This window comes from Onychomys torridus, chromosome 23 (genome assembly GCF_903995425.1).
Source record: "Onychomys torridus chromosome 23, mOncTor1.1, whole genome shotgun sequence".
NCBI lineage: Eukaryota > Metazoa > Chordata > Mammalia > Rodentia > Cricetidae > Onychomys > Onychomys torridus.
The window spans coordinates 27,932,175-27,949,115 of NC_050465.1; the positions used below are offsets into that span (position 1 = coordinate 27,932,175).

Below are 16,941 nucleotides of genomic sequence, written 5' to 3' on the forward strand. Positions count from 1 at the left end.
TATTTAAAATGCAGGCTCATTGGTTCTGATGTAACCCTAGAATTTACATCACTGAGAAGACCCCAAATGATACGTTACAAAAAGCACAGCTAGATGTCAGTCAAGCTCTTTGACCAGCATGCCTGCCCATTTCAGGTATGTAATATGAGTTATATTGAATCTGTATGTTTACAGCAGTAAAGCACATATTTTAAACCCTTGAAAACGCAACTATCTTCAGTCTTCATAATAATACCTGTCATTTAATTTACCCCATATAAAAATACACCAAGTGAAATTACATATCTGAACTTCACTTGATGTCAGCCAAATCTGGGGCTTATCTTTATTTCTCTGACGGCATTGTGTTAGTCCTCAACCAAATAAATTGTCTTTCTCCCTTTTTTCATTGTGACATAGAAAGAGGAAAATTACAAATGAAGGAGAAAAATTATCCTTAGCTAATAAAATCTGACATAAACTAGCTTTCTTTTCTTATTTTCTACACTTTCAGATTTGGGATTCTCCATAAAATACTGAGCTATGCTCTAAGAATAATTTTTCAAGTCTTGCTAGTTTTTAAATACTATTGAGACATACTTATTGATTTATTAATTGAGCCCACTAATTTTAGGATGAAAATATGGCATTTTTACATTAAATGATATGAACCACTGTTATTGATTCTCAAAGTATTTTTTAACCCAGAAATAGAAAAGAACACCAAAAATACACTGGGGAATGTATGGGATTTTCATATGAAGGCTTTCCTTTAAATATTACTAATTTGAAATAATAGCATGTATTATCCACAAATAACCTTATGTATTTTTCTTAGGCTTCAAAGTACATTCTCTTTTAAATCTCTTGCTAACTCTTTGATTAATCATGTCCTTGATCCCTCTACTGAAAACATTTTAGTGATAACTTTGTATATCTCTAAACACATTCTACAGTTCCCAAACTGATTGTTTAAGTCATTTTTATACAAAATTTCATCAAGATATACCTAGTATACAGGTACTTTTTTAAAAGTTAAATAGTTACTTTGCAAGTGCACCTAACCACTGCGGTATGATATGCCACCACTGCCTGGTAACTATTTGAATACTAAGCCATATATGTTTACACCAGCAGACAAAAACTGATCTAACTATGTAGCTTACAAATGCTCTAATGTTCTTATCTGTTTATGGGCTTAGTGTTTTGTTAGACTTCTCCATCTGAGCAGCTACTTTAAAGTTTTTGTTGAGTCCAGTACCCCATCAAACAGATGTTAGAGTACAAGTTACAAAGTGCATGAATGGTTAGGTTGATATTTATTCCAGACATGAAAAAAATCTTATGGCTGCTAAAGAAATATAGTACTTTAAAAGATTTTAAAATGATTATTTCCTGAATGTGTTTTTTCTCCAAACATTAGACCAAAGTGAATTGTTTATAAAAATTTATTCATACAAATTTTACACACTTTATATAACAGTTATCAAAGTCCTAATTATAGATATTATGTGTGTAATAATGCTTGGTTAATATGTTTGTATAATCAGTTGCACACAAAATAAGAGCTTCAAGACTAACATCTACCTATATTATCACTATATCATAAATCTGCTCCAGTTTAGTAAGGCTCTTGGCATTTCTAAAAAGTATACAAAAGATTAAATTGGGTGATCACTGTAAAATGCTTGCCACTAGCCACGTGAACACTAAGTTAGACTTCATAAATAAAAGGTTCACTAGAGCCTTGTTTCACCACTAACAGCTGACACAAATACAGAAAACTCTGCCCATTATCCAAGAAACAAATAATTAAGACTAAAACGCAAGCCGATGTGTTGCAGCATTGTAGGGCCACTAAATAGCCATCTGTGATTCGTGGCGATTTAAAAGGCAAAGAAAGGCACTAAAGCTGCAAACTGCATCCCGGGTCACATTGCCTGAGGAGACTGCAGAAATAAAGATTGATCCTGTAGCTGGGCACAGGCTGAAATCGAATGCCTGCTTTCTCTCTGTTTGCAATGTGATCTCGGGGCAGCATCCATCCACCCGCCTGGGAATGCAAATACAGTTCTGTTTTTTTAGATGCCTGACTTCATATTAACCAAATCTGTACAGGAAAAAGGAAAAGTTCTTTAAACTTTACAAACTAATGCTAATGGGGTTTTTTTTTCTGGGTTTTTTTTTTTTTTTTTTTTTTTTTTTGAAAATTTGTGGCTAAAATTTGGGAGACTTGCTGGTTTGTTGCTGCTTGATCTGGTTGCTGGGTGAAGGTTCTTTTGTTTATAAAGGTTACTCCATATATGTTCAAGATATTGACAAGAAACAGACATGCTTTCTTTAGCCAAGACAGGATACAAGCTTGAGGGTGTGGGACCCTGCTTACCCCACTCTTGACCAGAGATATAAGATAGTACTCATACATATGAAGACGGGGTTTAAATGATTTATCAGTTAGTCAAACTGAGCAATATTGGAACACTACACATTCTAATATGACAAAGATTGGTTTTATGAAACAAATTTTACTAAGCAATAAGCCATAATGTAGAAAAATACATTTTACCTACAAACTCAATAAACAAGAAACAAAAGGTTCATATTTAGTGCATAATTACTTCGTGGTAGCTACACAGGGGTTCCTAAACTCCACAGTAATTGCTTGCATCAAACAACAAAAAATGAGTAGCATTCACAAATTTAAGATAAGTGAGTGAAAAATGGCAAACGATGCTTAAACAATGCAGGAGGGTAGGGGTAGAAAGAAGGGTTCTCCAGAAAAACCACAAAGAACAGGGGTGGCTTCTACAGAGTAGGGTTCAAAAGGGAGGATCCTGGCCATTTCACAAAATAAGAAGCAATGGACAGCACTGGAGAAAAACACATTGTACTTTGCACTCATTTCCAATACCCAGCACCCAATCTGTCAGGCAGTGGAACCTGCAAAGGGGCTGGACTTGCCCCCAGACACTCAGATCTGGGGCAGTTCTAAAACCAGTCCCTCTGCAGGGTCCTCTTCTGCCACCCCACGCTCTGCCTCTTCCAATCCGCCTCTATTTCTTTTACTTTGTTCCAATTGCCCTAGCTTTGGGATAGTAGGTTCCCAGGAGAATCAGAAAGTACAGAAGAGAGCTTTCTCTCCAAGCCAGTCTCCTCTGTACAATTCCTCAACTCTTCTCCCAGGGAATAACCGTGAATTTTAGGGAGAAGCACAATTTGGATAGAGCTGTTGTTTAATTAGAATTTCCTTCTGGGCTGAGAGTCTGAGGAGAGACAAATACACACAAAAAAAGGTAGAATCAAAGAAAGCGGAAAGTGTTGCAATTGCCCTCAGCCAGTGGGACAATGCCCCCTTGAATTAGTTAGGCTGGGCTTCAAGCAGCCTGCCCCAGAGACTCACAGGGAAAGAAAGCTCATCAGCAACTCCTCCAGTCATTACCTCAGAATTCCCCTGGAGCAGGGCATCATTGTTTTTTGTACAGTAGCAAATGGCCATTATTGGTATCTTCAGGCCTGTTGTGGATAAAAATATTATCCTTTAATTCCAGTTTACAAAAATAGGAGTAATATTCAAAACCATGATTTTTTTTTCTATTCATTTTATATAAAAACATAAACAGCTCAGGCGAATTTCCAATCCTTGTGCACGCTTATGAATTGCTCTCTGTTATACTTAATATATATATATATATTCTTAATATATATATTTATAATATATATCAATAATTGGTCCACAAAGTATATCTGTGCATTCTCTAGTGCTTTGTAAAAAGAAAAACAATATCATTATCAAAATAGTCATTTAATGGCTTTACTTCATACATAAATACATGTTTGGAAAGAACACATGAGCAATGACTGATCGGTCAATTTGGAAAACGATTTTTTTTTTTCATTTTATACACACCGTAGCTGGCAACTCATCGCTACAAGTACGCTATTCGGCGTCCTTTGTTTTTAACCCTCTGTTTATACCTTTTCCCTAGCACGGCCGCCAAGTATTTCTTGACGGCCATTTGTTTTCGGTAGCGGCTGTAGCTATCGGTGAAGATGCCATCCGAGTGGCGTTTGGTAAGGGGCGCCGTGTCATCCGCTGCGCTGCCACCTAGGTTCTCGCTGCAAGGAGAGGGGGCGGGGAGAGGGGGAGGGGTGGGAGACACGTTAGTGTATAAAGGAAAGAAGTGTGCCCCACCCCCCATGCGGGAGCCCGCAGGACTCCGAACTTCCCGACGCAGCCCTCCTCTGCTGCGCCCCAGCTGGTGAGCATTCTGTGACGGACGGAGACCCCGGGGACCTTCCTTCCCACCCAGTTTCCTGGCACTAGATCTTTTAGATATTTCTAAATTATTTCTGAAGCATCCTGGGGCGTCTGGAGAGTCCGCGCTCTTTAAGCTTTTCTCCAAAGGTTGCTTCTCAAGATTACACTACCCATGCCTCTATTTAAATTGTCCGGACTGGTACTTTTCCACCACCCAACATATAAAGGTTCCCAAAGGCCTCTCTGGCTCCTGCCAAGTTATCAATTCCGCAAATCTAGGCAAACAGGAGCACACCTCTCTCTCTGCCTACGTTTAAGTTGAAAAACGTGATAGTGATATAAGGTGACAGGCTGTAGGCAATATTTTTCACCGCATGAATTATTCATGGTTAAAATGTAATCGGCTTCCCCGTGGGCTTTATTTAAATGTTGCCTTCTGCTGACACAAGCTTCACGCAAGACCCTAGCTCTGGGTTTGTCTGGCCTGAGCAAAAACCGTTTCTTTGAAGTATCCATTTTAGGGACTTGGTGCCTTGCTTTTGCCTTCGTAGTAAACGTAATACTCCTCCCCAAAATTATGGCAAGCCCTTCCAGGAACCTCGAGGGTTTTGAATGACTGGGACAGGGTTATCTGATTTGATTTGGCTCTCATCCAACAAGGATCCAACCCCCAATCTTCCTACCCCCTTTCTCTCTCACGGGGTCTCTAGAACAAATTTCAACGCCCATCCTTTAGAACTCCGCCGGAGGCTGGTAGTTTCCTCCTAGATGCAGACACACCCTCGGGCGCACAGGCGTTCTAGCGCGCAAAAACGTAAAACTGCCCCGCCCTCCCTACACTCTCTCAGTATGGTCACCCACCCTGGCGCGCTCATGACTCGCGGGTTAACACTGTCACAAACTCTTACCCCACGCCCCTGGCCACGACCGACTGCAGGTACTTCCTGGCGGATAGCTGGTCCAAGACTTTGCGGTAGGCTTCGTTAAGGATTTCATGGGCGACGTCTCTAAGGGGGAGACAAAGTACGAGACCTGGGTCACTCACTGCCTGGGCCCTTCAAGTGACAGCCAAGGCCCCCACTTGCTGGGTTTTCAAGGAGGCTGACCCGGCAACCACGAGTGACACACGGGACCTGAGAGTTAACTTTGGGGAGTTCCTGGAGGTAAATCTAAGATGGGCTTTAGCCTCTGGGGTGACCCCGCTGGCCTAAGAGCTCCCCACCCACCGAATTGCACACTCAGGGACACTTCCCGTGCCGCTTTCAGTCCGTGGTGCGGCCTCAGGTTCACGGGGATCTGTCTGCTAATTTTCTGTGGCTTTCATGGATTCACCCAGGTAGAAGGGAGGCTTGAGGACTTTCATAGGGAGGGTACTAGTTTGAGAGCCACTACCCGGTCCCTCCTGCTACGTCAGGCCCAAGCGGTAGGCGGAAACCCGGCGGGGTGTACCTCCTGTCGGCTGGATAGTAGAGGGCGTAGGCGTCACGCAGCGCGGAGGCGGGGCTCCCAACGCCCGGAGGGTCCCAGTCGTAGAAGTCCTGAAGCGGGTTTCCGTCCTGGTCGTAAGCCTCGTCTTCTGGTCTGCGGGATAGTCAGGAAAGTCATTAAAAGTCCTTCCCCCAATTCTGCCAAGTCCCAAGAAGGTCCCATTGATTTTCCTTCTTCGTTATGGCCCCCCACAGAGAATTGTGATTTCCTAGCGGTCCTAGGGACGAGGTAGGGGAACTACACCCAGCAGCAGTTCCTGCTCCTCTAGGAAATTCGCTGGCGTCTCCTGAGGCGGATCTATGATCTCCCGCAAGAGGACTGAACAACCATGTAAACCCTAATACCTGGCCAAGTGAAAGGCCGGCCCTCTCCCCACCTGGCGCCCCAGACTTCCCCAAGTAGCATTTAGAACGCACGAGAAAGATCCTAAGATGTGATAGGAGCCGAGACCGGGAGACGCTCAGCCGGAGACGCTCAGCGGAATGGAAGGGATGGATGGATAGGTACGATGCAGGAGGCCAACTCTGGCAGCTGCCACTACCCCCCCCCCTCCCGCATCCAAGCCGCCCAGCCCAGGGGAGCCCTTCCCTGTGCAGATGTAGGTCACAGAGAACCTCCAGCTTCTATTTTGGGCTGGAGAGAATCTGCTAGGAACATGAATAATAGATGCCCCTAAAGTTAGCTAGTTTGGCTCATTCTGTGGTGCGGCAGAGCGCTCCAGTGCCTATCACCCAGGAAAAGTGCTAGGCACACGGAACTTTGAGAATAGCCGGAGGTGAAAAAAGAGGGCTTTTGAGCCTATTAAACAAAGCGTTCCTGCTGCTCTGTTAGCAATGGCGGGGAGGCTGAATTCCATCTCAACCACAGAGCGCAAGGAGAGGGGTACACTGGGAACTGACATTCCATAGGTGTCCAGCGATCTCACAGTCTCTTTACCTATCGCCTCGATGCCCTACAAAGGACAGGCAGAGGAGGACAACAAATGCAAAGCCAGGTGGCTTTTGGCCCTTAGGGATACGCGGAATGCAATAAGGACAAATAACATTCTCCAGGCAGGGTCCAGTTGTACTTGGGCCGCTCCATAGCCTTTATGCCCTCCCTGGAGAGGCCAGAGTCAGGGAAGATCCTCCGCACCGCCCACATGCAGGGTTTACTTCCTAGTGTGCCCACAACCCAGGCCCCAGACCCTGAACCAGGGTCTTTCTAGCCACCCCCTGCTCTTCCCGGCTCCCACACACCGGAATCCTGATAAAGACGCTAGGATTCCTGTCTGTCAATACATCAATGGGCAGATGCCCCCTAAGGAAGAGGTTCTTGGGCGCGGCCCCAAGAGTCAGCTCAACGCTGCGTGCTCCTGGCTGCCCGGAGTGCCACCCCGCACCCATGTAACGCAGACCCACGCATTTTCACTGTCCCGCATACTGATGGGGGGCTCTGGAGCTGCGGTAGAGAACCCGGGCAGCGTCGCACGATTAGAAGCAGATGCCAAGACAAAAGGCAGGTTTTCTGCATCCTCAAGTGGGCTAGGTTGTCCTCCCAACCCCTCCAGCCTGCTGGCTTTCTCTCCTTCGCATCCGTTTCTTCCCCCTCCCTCGCTGTCTCCTTGCGTTTTCCGTCTCTCAAGTAGCTTTTCCTTAACTGTGACTGGCCAAGACCCCCACCCCCAAGATATCTAGGGCTCAAACTGGAGATGAAACAGGATTCATTTGAAAGAGAGCTGTTCCGGTGGAAAAGAATTCGAATGAGACAACAGGAAGGGCGGAGGAGCGAGAGACCCCGCCCCAATAGTCCAGAACAGGCAGTAACAAAGCAAAGTGGAGCAAGCTTCACTCTCAGCCCCGAGCTTTGCTCGGGGAACTGAAGTTCTCCAACTCATCCGAGGAATTGGTAAAAGAAGCTAAGCGGAGGGAGGGAGCAAGCCCCCTCCCTCGGACAAGTTGAAGGAGGGAAGGTTTCTACAAGGGTCTGAAACTCACTCCCTTTACCTAGGTTCCTGGGCTCCACTGGCGAGGAAGGAGGAAGTCTCGCTGTACTAGAGCCTCCCTGACCCCTAGGCTTAGCTAGGGACCTGGTACCTAGCCAAAGGCTGTACAAATGCCCTGGACGCGCAGAAAACGATGCTTAGCAGCCTGCGATCCAGAACTGCAGGGAGGCGACCGGAGGAGGTGTCTGGCAAAGGGAAGATCTAGCTCAGCCTAGGCTAGCACCTACCTGATCCCAGGGAAACGGAGTCCAGCGGCGGCAGGTGAGCAGGAAACGCTGCTGTGCATTATTATCCCGTAGACCAGCAAGGCCAGCCTCGCTCCGCTACACATGGTCATTCTACGCAGGAGGGAAAAGAGGGCACGCAGTGAGTGAGATCGCCCCTGGCTTTTCACCTTCTAACCTCAAGAAACTCCTGGGTGTTAGGGGAGCCAGTGAAACTGCGGCTCCCTGTATTGAACGCCACTTAGCCACGCTGGTGCGTCTGGTCACTTCTCCCTTGGTATATAGTTTGAAAAAAAAAAAAATTAGCTATGTGTGTGCTCAGCACCCAATAACTAGCCAGACCTTGAACTAAACAAGGCTAACTCATACACTGATGCAGCTGCCAGCACAGGGAGGCAGCCTGTAGTCAATGAATCCGTTAGTGTGGTATGGTAAGAGATCCCCCCACCCCCATTTACTATTAGACTCTTACCGCGATTAAGAGAGGGTTGGCTGCCAAGTAGGACGCAGAGCAAAGGGCTCCTTCGAGTTTCCGGGCTGGAATCACAACCCAAGAGGCATCACTCAGTGTCTGGCGCAGGTGTCTGGAGAGAAGCCATGGGAATCAGCTGCAGGAGCTGGGGGCACTTATTTGCCGAGGCTAAAATTCCGCTCAAAACTTTGTAGACGCACAAAACTAGGGAGCGTGACACTGAAGGAGGTGGGCGAGGAGAGAGATGTAGAAGACAGAGTAGGCGAGCAGCCAAAGGGAGGGGAGCAGAGTGGGCTTAAGTCCGCCTGGGGAAAGAAGCTAGTGGGTAAGAAAAAGAGGGAAAGTCAAGGAAGAAAGGAGGATGGAAAAGGAGAGGGCTAGCCCAGGCTGCCGGCCTCTGTGGGAGACAATCGGCAGCTTGCAAGAGTCCAAGGCAGGCACCTTCTGCTCCGAGGTCTCAGGCTGCTTCTGAAGATGCGGCTTCTGCTGCTGCTGACAGAGGTGACCGGCCTTCTGCTCGTATTTATATATGCAGTTAACAAAAAAAGCTATCCAAATGTGGTTTCAAGAGACATCTCTTTGTCAACATCTGTCTGCAATTGCCTTCAAGTACAGAGTATTTTGGTTGCACTGTTGCGCTACGATTTTTATTCATGATATGACTTCCTTTTTTTTTTTCTCAGTCACGTAATGATCCGGTATCAGTAAAAGACGTCAGCATCCTAGTCCCTCAAGGAACATATTAACTATTCTGTGCTGTCCTCCAGGATGATAAGATCCGGAGTCATCAGCTTCTCATAAACACCTTTCACTCACACAATCCAATTTTTAAGAAGTCCAATTATTTTGATGGTTTTCTATTTCACCCATTTCTCAAAGACAAGTGAAGAATTCGTGGAATTTAGGGGATGGTGAAGTCATGTGTTTATTGTGTCTCTGCTTCTTTTTACTTTTTACTCAAGCCCCATGGAGGACAACTCTGATCTTCAGAATTAAGCACCATCAAGCTCTCCCATTAATAAATTTAATTTAAATCTCTTAATTTCTTGCTTATGTTGTTCCAGATAGGCAATTAAATGTGGAAGTCGTTTTGTGTTTTAAAGGGAAGTCTTAGAGGATTTTCAGTAAATGTCTAATGCGTCTGGCTGTGTTGACAGTCTGTCTCTGAGTAGATTGATGAGACAGGGAAGGCTGGCTGCCTTGGGAGCAGAGCTTGTGGCGCTGTCCAGGCTCTGGGTGCTGAACAATATTGGGCGCAGATGCTATAAACGTTGAAAATTGCCACTGGCTTAATTTTCACCACAGCCTCTAAATCTGAAGGATTGGCAGTGGCGCTCTTATTGTGGCAATTCATTGTCCAAATCGCACCGCTGTTCACATCTGTCTCCCCTTACATCCTGTGTCCATGAGTGTCCCAGAACCTCCTTAATCCCTGCCTTAGATTTCAGTGCAGAGCTTTTTCTTCTTAGTTAGTCCTGGTATTTGGATCTCTACCTTTTTTTGTTTGCACACTTTCACACTCTCTGTGGCTCTTACTGATTTTAAAAATTGAAACCATGTCATTGTGCTTTCTGCAAGAATTGAAATTTTAAGACTGTGAGAGTGAGAAATGTGTGCCTTACACGTCTCTTACAAGTTGAATTCTGTTTAGTGAAATACAGACTGGGAATGCAGGATTCCTAGCACAAGTTTTCTTGGTGAAGGCTGCTACCAGGAACTTTTCCCTGGGAATAGTTAATAGTTTTAACTAAAAATAAAATGAGAAGAAGAAATAAATAAGGAAAGACCACATCTACTGGGAACCTTCTGAGCCCCTGAGTAGTTCCAGAAGATTCATAAATTTCTGGTCCTTGAGTGTCTTCCTTTTCAGAGGGAAATAGAAGCATCAATAACCATTAGTGCACATTTTAACTATTTGGATCTTATACACACAAAATAATTAGAGGAAATTACAATTAAGTAGCAGTGTTTCCTGTTACTATAATTTGGGGCTAGTGTTTAAATAAGCTGTTAGTTCTGCATACTTTTTCAAATGCATAGTGTTTCTCATTTTTAATGCTATTCTCACTTTTTGAGATTTAATTCTTCCTCCAAGAATCAAACTTCTTCCTTATTTCCTGGCTATAAATGATCCAAAGCTGCCTGTTTCCTCTTTGCTTCCTTCTATCTTTATATTGCCTACTTTCAACAAACTACTTCTACACAGAGGACATTTCATTTCTCTATGTGTTATGATATATCTGTCTGCTGGAGTATCTACATGCCTGTATTACATGTTTGGTGACCACCTTCCCCAGCCCTCACACAAAAAGCCTGCAGTGAATAAGAAGGATAATCTAGCAGAAACACCTTTCTTAACAAACTTGCCCAAAGCTATTGCCTACAGTGACTTTCCTGACTTCAGCCTCTCTGCAAGTCAAAGGTGAACCCCATTAAAATCCTCACTTTTGCTTCCCACTTGAATTCTGAAATGAGTTCAATCTGGAAAAATATTTTAAAATCTCCAAGACTACTTGTTTAAAATTCAACGCTCAATGCCCAACTTTAGTCAAGAGAGCCACCATGTGGGGAGTTTTGTTGACTTCAAGATCTGTTAAAAGAAGAAACCACAAACAGGAAAAATAAGCAAGCCTTTAAGAGTGCCAGCTTGCTTCCAGCTCACTGGGGTTGTGCCATTCTTGCTCACTGGACCTCAAAGGTATTTGGGGTCCAACACCCCAAAATCACGAGTTGAGATCAATTCCACTCACTAGAGTGAAAAACTCAGCAGAGAATTTGAGATTCTTGATGGATAAACTCCAAAGACCTGGTCTTTCTGGGCACCATCTAAAGCCCACCTAGGCTGCCCTGCAGTGGCCCAAGGACTAAAACCCTAGGGCCAGAACAGGCTCATTTCTGCAGATATTTTCATGGTCAATGGTCATCTTTAATTAGGAGAGTTTGGCCTCTGGAGATCAAGGAAGCATTCCTATTGAGAGTTCTGGCCTGAGCTCTTGATTGGAAATATTGGGAGAAGGGGAGAAGGCAGAACCCTTGATTGATGAGAAGTGAGGGAAGCTGTGAAGAGAGAAACAAGTGAGAAGCTGAGGGCTGATGTTCTGAGAGCTGTGTGAGTTTGGGACTGCATCCTACTTGGTCAAATTCATCTACTGGAGCCCTTTCTGCTCTGTGGGTGATATCTCAAAAAACAAGAGTGTCTCCTTAATTACTCAGTCCTAACTACTCACAAGAGTAGGTATTTGCTAATTTCAGGGATGCTCGAGGGCAGCCTTAAAATGTCTGGGAGGCTCTTGAGTTTGAAGTTTTGAACTTACGTGCAATAAGCAACTGTTAGCCAAAAAGCTGTCAAGAAAGCTTCCCACCCAACACGGTCCACACTGACTGGTGTGCCAGCAAATACTGGGTAGGCGACCAAAGCCAGCCACATAGACTTGTTAATTAGGCATGTACCTGGTAACTTGGACTAAGATGCAGGAAGGAGCCTAAGCACAGATCCAAGGGACCCTCAACAAAATAGCTGTTCCTGGGAAGTATAGGGAGGAGAGGAGAAGAGAGGAGAATATGGAGGGGGAAAAGGCCTTCTGATTTTTTTATCCAATTTCTAGCCCAAGTGGATTTTTATATCCTTCTATCAGTGACTCTGTAAAGAACATGAGGAATTTCCTGATATCCTATATATAATTGCAAATGGGGATGTCAGACTTTCCAGTTAGATAGCACAAAGGAATGGAAAGATTTCTCAACACCCATATTCCTTCCTCTTCATCCTCACAGTTTGGTAGACTTCCCAGGCTGACCATTTCTCTCCAGACTATGAAACCCAGGAATGTTACATTAGCTGGAATCATATTATCAAAGAAAAAAAATGGGAGAGCCAGGACATCTTGGAATGCAAGCTCTCACCGCTGTCCTCCAACAGGCAGTGACTGAAGGTACCCGAGTCTAAGCCCCCTACTCTCTGACCTACCTGGAAAACGATGTTCTGAAATGTCTATTAGAGATGTGGAAAAGCCCTTAATTTCAAATTCCTAATATGTTGCCTCTTGTTTGCCCTGTTAGTTCTTCAGATGTGAAAACAAGTTTTGATCCAAAACAATGAACCAGCCAAAAATCAAAGTAACATATTCCCTGAATTGTTTCTCCTGCCACATACATCCATATTTCTGATGTGGGAGCCTTGAATATTAAGTCACCACTCAATTCAAAGGACTTTTTAGCCTTCGAAGTAGATTTTTGTTTCAAAACCATTTGGTCTTTGGAAACATGACCCCTGTTGGAATTTACAAGTGACTTCCCACTAGCAAAGACAATAGCATCTGCAGGGTCTTGTCTGTCAGTCAGACTCCTGCTCGTTGAACCATCTCCACCTGAAGAATCTGTTGAGTGGGAATCTTCATCCATCAAATCCATGGTGAGTTAAATTGTCGTTTTGCCTTTATGCAGACCAGTGAAGTGGGACTCAGTTTCCCAGGAAAGGCAATGTCTACTCCTTTCCTCCTGACCCAGTCATTCACAGCACTCACAATTTCCCTGCATCCCTTCCCTTTTTCTTAACTACTTAGCTCTCCACCTTATGCACTGCCACTGTCTCTATGCCCTTCTCCATCAGACTTTTTTTATCATAAAAAGGACATGTTTGCGCAAAGCATCTTTACACATTCATAGCATAAGTAATATTCAATAAAGATTTCAGAAACCATATGTTGTCCTTCTATTCTTTTCTAGTTGGCATTTAGCATAAGAACCAGGCTACTGTGAGCCTTTTTGGTGAACAAGCTTAATGCAGAACATCATCCTCCCTTGTGAATGACAGAAGTGAATTATAAGACTGTATTCAATTTCACTCTAAACTTTTTCTCTTCTGACTCTTCCAGAAAATGTGATGACTAATGGCTCACTGCATACTGCTTCCACCTGAAGGGAAACCCAAATGTTTTGCCTCAGAACATCATGACCATGGCTTACTCTGCTGCCTGCATCATTCTCTTCTGAACTCACTGTGAAGTAAGGAGAGATGACCTTACCCATAATGTGTCATGACTTCTCTGACCTTCAGAGTGGAATGCCTCCCACTCTGAAAACAACCAGGAAAGGAAGCCTCTCCAAACCACATGAGTAAGTATTTCTCTATAATCCAAGAAAAGAATTGCATACTTACATGGCTGAGAAATTTGCTAATTTTTGAGACATAAAGCAGATAACATAATAAAAAAAACAGGAAGTATGCTTTGTGTTGTGGAGTTAGATCATTTCAATAGCTCCATATACATCTCGGCTAAGGCCTAATTAAGCTGAACATGAATCTACTGGTCACCAAAAACTATAACCCAGACTTCACTGTGGGGCTTTGGCCAAATTCTCCAGAGATTTTTAAAATCAAGAAGAAAGTCCTCTTAACTTGATCTACATTCTCCTCTCACATAAGGCTTAAATACAGGAGTAAAATCGTGAAGAATGTCTAGCAAATTCAATATCCTAAATAGTTTAGCTGACAGCTTCTGAAAACACTGAAAGAGGGATATATGTACAAAGTCTTTGTATGTAAGTCAAAAGAACATCTTACTCTGTGGCTTTTTAACATCCCAAACCTCTGCCCTCTGAGTTCTGATCCAATCATTTCTGTCAATGAATATATGAATATTTGCAATAAGATTTTGTTTTTAAATTTGTTTTTATTACCCTTAGTACTAGTACTGTGTAGTAATATCTCTGTAAAAACATTTTTAATGATGGGAATCAAAACCATAGTGTGCTATGCAAGTGCTCTAACACTGAGCTACATCCCTAAACCAAGCAAATACTTTTCAAATAATATTCTTTTTCTACTCAAACATATATTAGCATTAAAACAAACAAACAAATAAAAACTATCATCTGTCTGCTTAGACTAAAACTACATTTGTCATGAGTTTAGTCTTTGATACTTTATTCTTTAAATTGTTTTAAATCCTTCTTTCCAAAATGGTTCTCTGATATTGCCACTCCCCATTAGTGACAATAATAATTTAGTGAATACTTGCCATGCTAAATGCTTGGCTAATATTATTTCCCCTTGTAATAGTTTTCTTTATGGATACCACTGCTCCTTCTATTTTACACATCAGAGGCTTAGACTAAAAGAGGCTAGGGAACTTTCCCAGCTTCAAATTAAGTCTAAAAGACTCAGAAGAGTTTTAATTTCAATAATGAATTGTATTGGCTTACATGTTTATTTTCTTTAGAGTCATTATAAATGTAAACTACTAGTTTAGTATCAGCTTTAGTCTGTGCCTTGACTCAATAAGAAGAAAGTCAACTTCTTATTAATTTTCTAATTAAAAGTCACGTATAACATAATAGAAATCAAATTCTGTTAACTTGGTTGAAACTGGCTAAGTTAGAACACAAACATATTGCATACTGCAGGGAGGGTTGTTTTATAGACTAGGCATTTATAGTGCACAACATATTCCTATTTCTATTTACTAAGAGGCTAAAGGTTCAGAAGTTTAAAAATATTGCTGCCTCAAACCATTATTGAAGATGATTTCATACTTAATAATGTGGCAAAAGTTTTAATACTGTGGTTAGCTAAAAAAAATTCTATGTTGTTTAAGTTCACCATTTAATATCCATTGTATCATCATATCTTATTAAATCATCACATAATTCAATACCACAGAAGCCATATAATCACTGGTGACTCAAGACTTCTAAGAGTCAAATGAGATGATGTGTATAGAAATGATACTACAGTAAACCCTAGGCCAGAACTGAAGGCAACCTGACATTTTCTTTTGGCCCCTTTGTTAATAGTCTCTATGTTAGTAAATGTATTTTTCCCATCTAATCCTTTTCACTGACCTTGGAAACAGGCATGATGTTATTATTGTTCTATCTTTACCAGTGGCTGAACTAGGATTCTTAAAGCTTCATCATCATGCCAGAAGCTCACAGCTAACAAATGACAAGGTCAGGTTTCAAACCTAGAAGCTTTCCCAAGTCAAAGTGTCCTCTACCATCATCCAGCCTTCCCATTGTGTAAAGACCATTATGCCTAAGTGTAGAAGAAGCAGAACCTTTCAAACAAGCATGGCTGTTTAACAAGCCACCAATTTTAAGGCTAACACGAATAAGTCATTCTTGGGAGGTTTGTTGTTGTTTGTTTGGCTGGCTGAGATTGAGTTTTCTGAGACAGGATCTTGGTAGGTAGCCTAAGCTGGCCTGGAAGACTCAGTTGGTCTCAAACTCGTGGCTTCAACCTTACAGGTACTGGGTAGGATAAGAGAAGTGTGAGGTACTACAACCAGCAAGTTCTTACTTTTTCCCTGGTATTTGAAGATTGAATGGAATTGATATCCATCATTTCCACTCACAGGTTTTTGTTTGATTGGTTTGTTAGTTGGTTTTTCAAGACAGTTTCTTTCTGTAGCCCCAGCCATTCTGGAACTAGCTCTGTAGACCAGGCTAGCCTTGAACTCACAGACATCTGCCTGCCTCTGCCTCCTGAGTGCTGGGATTAAAGGTGTGCACTACCAATGCCCAGCTACTCATGTGTATTTTTTGTGATAAGTATAGCATTTAAAACAGTATGGTGCTAGTAAAATAATAGATCTTAGGAATAGTAAACCAAAACATATAGATATAAATTCGACTATCTTATTTCTAGTTCTAGTATCTAATTTCCAGTGGAGAAAAAAGCAGAGTAGTGAGACTAATGGATATACTAGATTAAAATTTCATATTTTCAACAATATGTTCAAATAGGTTAAGGACAGAAATATGTGAGAAAAATCACAAAAGTATTAGAGTCATTTGTAAATAATTTTAGGATCATAAAAGAAAGTTTAAGGCTGGTAATTGAAAAATGGTTTAATAAAAAGAGATTGATAAATTTTGACTAAAATATTTTAAAATTATGTTTGGGAGGGAATTCCTGGGGACATCTAGGGAAAGGGGATACTTCCACTAGTGGACTTATTGCTCATTCGAGTGGATGTCTGGGGCAAGGTCCTGAGTATGGTGTCTAGCATTCACATCTTTAGAAGGGTATTGGCTGTGGGTGTCTTCTCCTCACAATGACTGAACCAGTGGGTGCTGTTAACCAATGTCAGCTGTAGATATTCTTCCACATGGTCATCCTTGGTTTGGCTTCCATCTTCAAGTTTGGAATCTCTTGCTCATATCTGTCTGTTGGTCAAAGTAAAGAAACACAGATGGCATCACTGCTTCCTGGAAAGTCATTAGCAACAACGGCATGAACTGGAAAGATGTTTTGACTGTTGCTTTCTTAGCCTTACAACCCTCTAAAACTACAAGATGATTCTTCCTGCAATGCAGTCTGCAACTTCAGGAATTCCATTTGCCAGATGTATGAAAAAAAAAGTTTGTTAAACATTCAGATGAAACCTTGAAAATTCTAGAAGTTATTGAACTCTTTTTTGTTGTTGTTGTGGGGTTTTATTGTTTTTGAGACAGGGTCTTACTATGTACTCCCAACTCCCTGGAACTCACTATGTAGACCAGGATGGCCTCAAATTCATAGATATCCACTTGC

The 16,941-nt window shown here is 42.6% G+C and overlaps 1 protein-coding gene across 2 annotated transcripts; it reads right to left on the minus strand.

Moving 5' to 3' along the window:
• Nucleotides 1–1,409: 1,409 nt before the first annotated feature.
• On the minus strand, nt 1,410–9,054 carry Adcyap1 (adenylate cyclase activating polypeptide 1). Of its 2 annotated transcripts, XM_036173786.1 has the most exons (5): nt 8,406–9,054; nt 7,937–8,047; nt 5,687–5,818; nt 5,146–5,244; nt 1,410–4,095 (listed from the first exon to the last, which is right to left on the minus strand). In XM_036173786.1, the coding sequence occupies exons 2-5, from the start codon at nt 8,044–8,046 to the stop codon at nt 3,906–3,908; spliced, it is 531 nt and encodes a 176-aa protein (XP_036029679.1). In that variant the 5' UTR covers nt 8,047; nt 8,406–9,054; the 3' UTR covers nt 1,410–3,905. The 2 variants fall into 2 exon arrangements, with proteins under 2 accessions (XP_036029679.1, XP_036029680.1); XM_036173787.1 differs by lacking the exons at nt 7,937–8,047; nt 8,406–9,054 and adding an exon at nt 7,126–7,405 and having other exon boundaries at nt 2,410–4,095.
• Between the last annotated feature and the right edge of the window lie 7,887 nt (nt 9,055–16,941).

Bases quoted from the DNA above. Each gene is read 5' to 3' on its own strand.
- Adcyap1 (XM_036173786.1), bottom strand. From the start codon at position 8,046: ATGACCATGTGTAGCGGAGCGAGGCTGGCCTTGCTGGTCTACGGGATA. The intron at 5,245-5,686 runs GTACACCCCGCC...TCTCCCCCTTAG, and splicing joins TACTATCCAGCCGACAGGAG to AGACGTCGCCCATGAAATCC. The intron at 4,096-5,145 runs GTAAGAGTTTGT...CTCTCCTTGCAG, and splicing joins GTCGTGGCCAGGGGCGTGGG to CGAGAACCTAGGTGGCAGCG.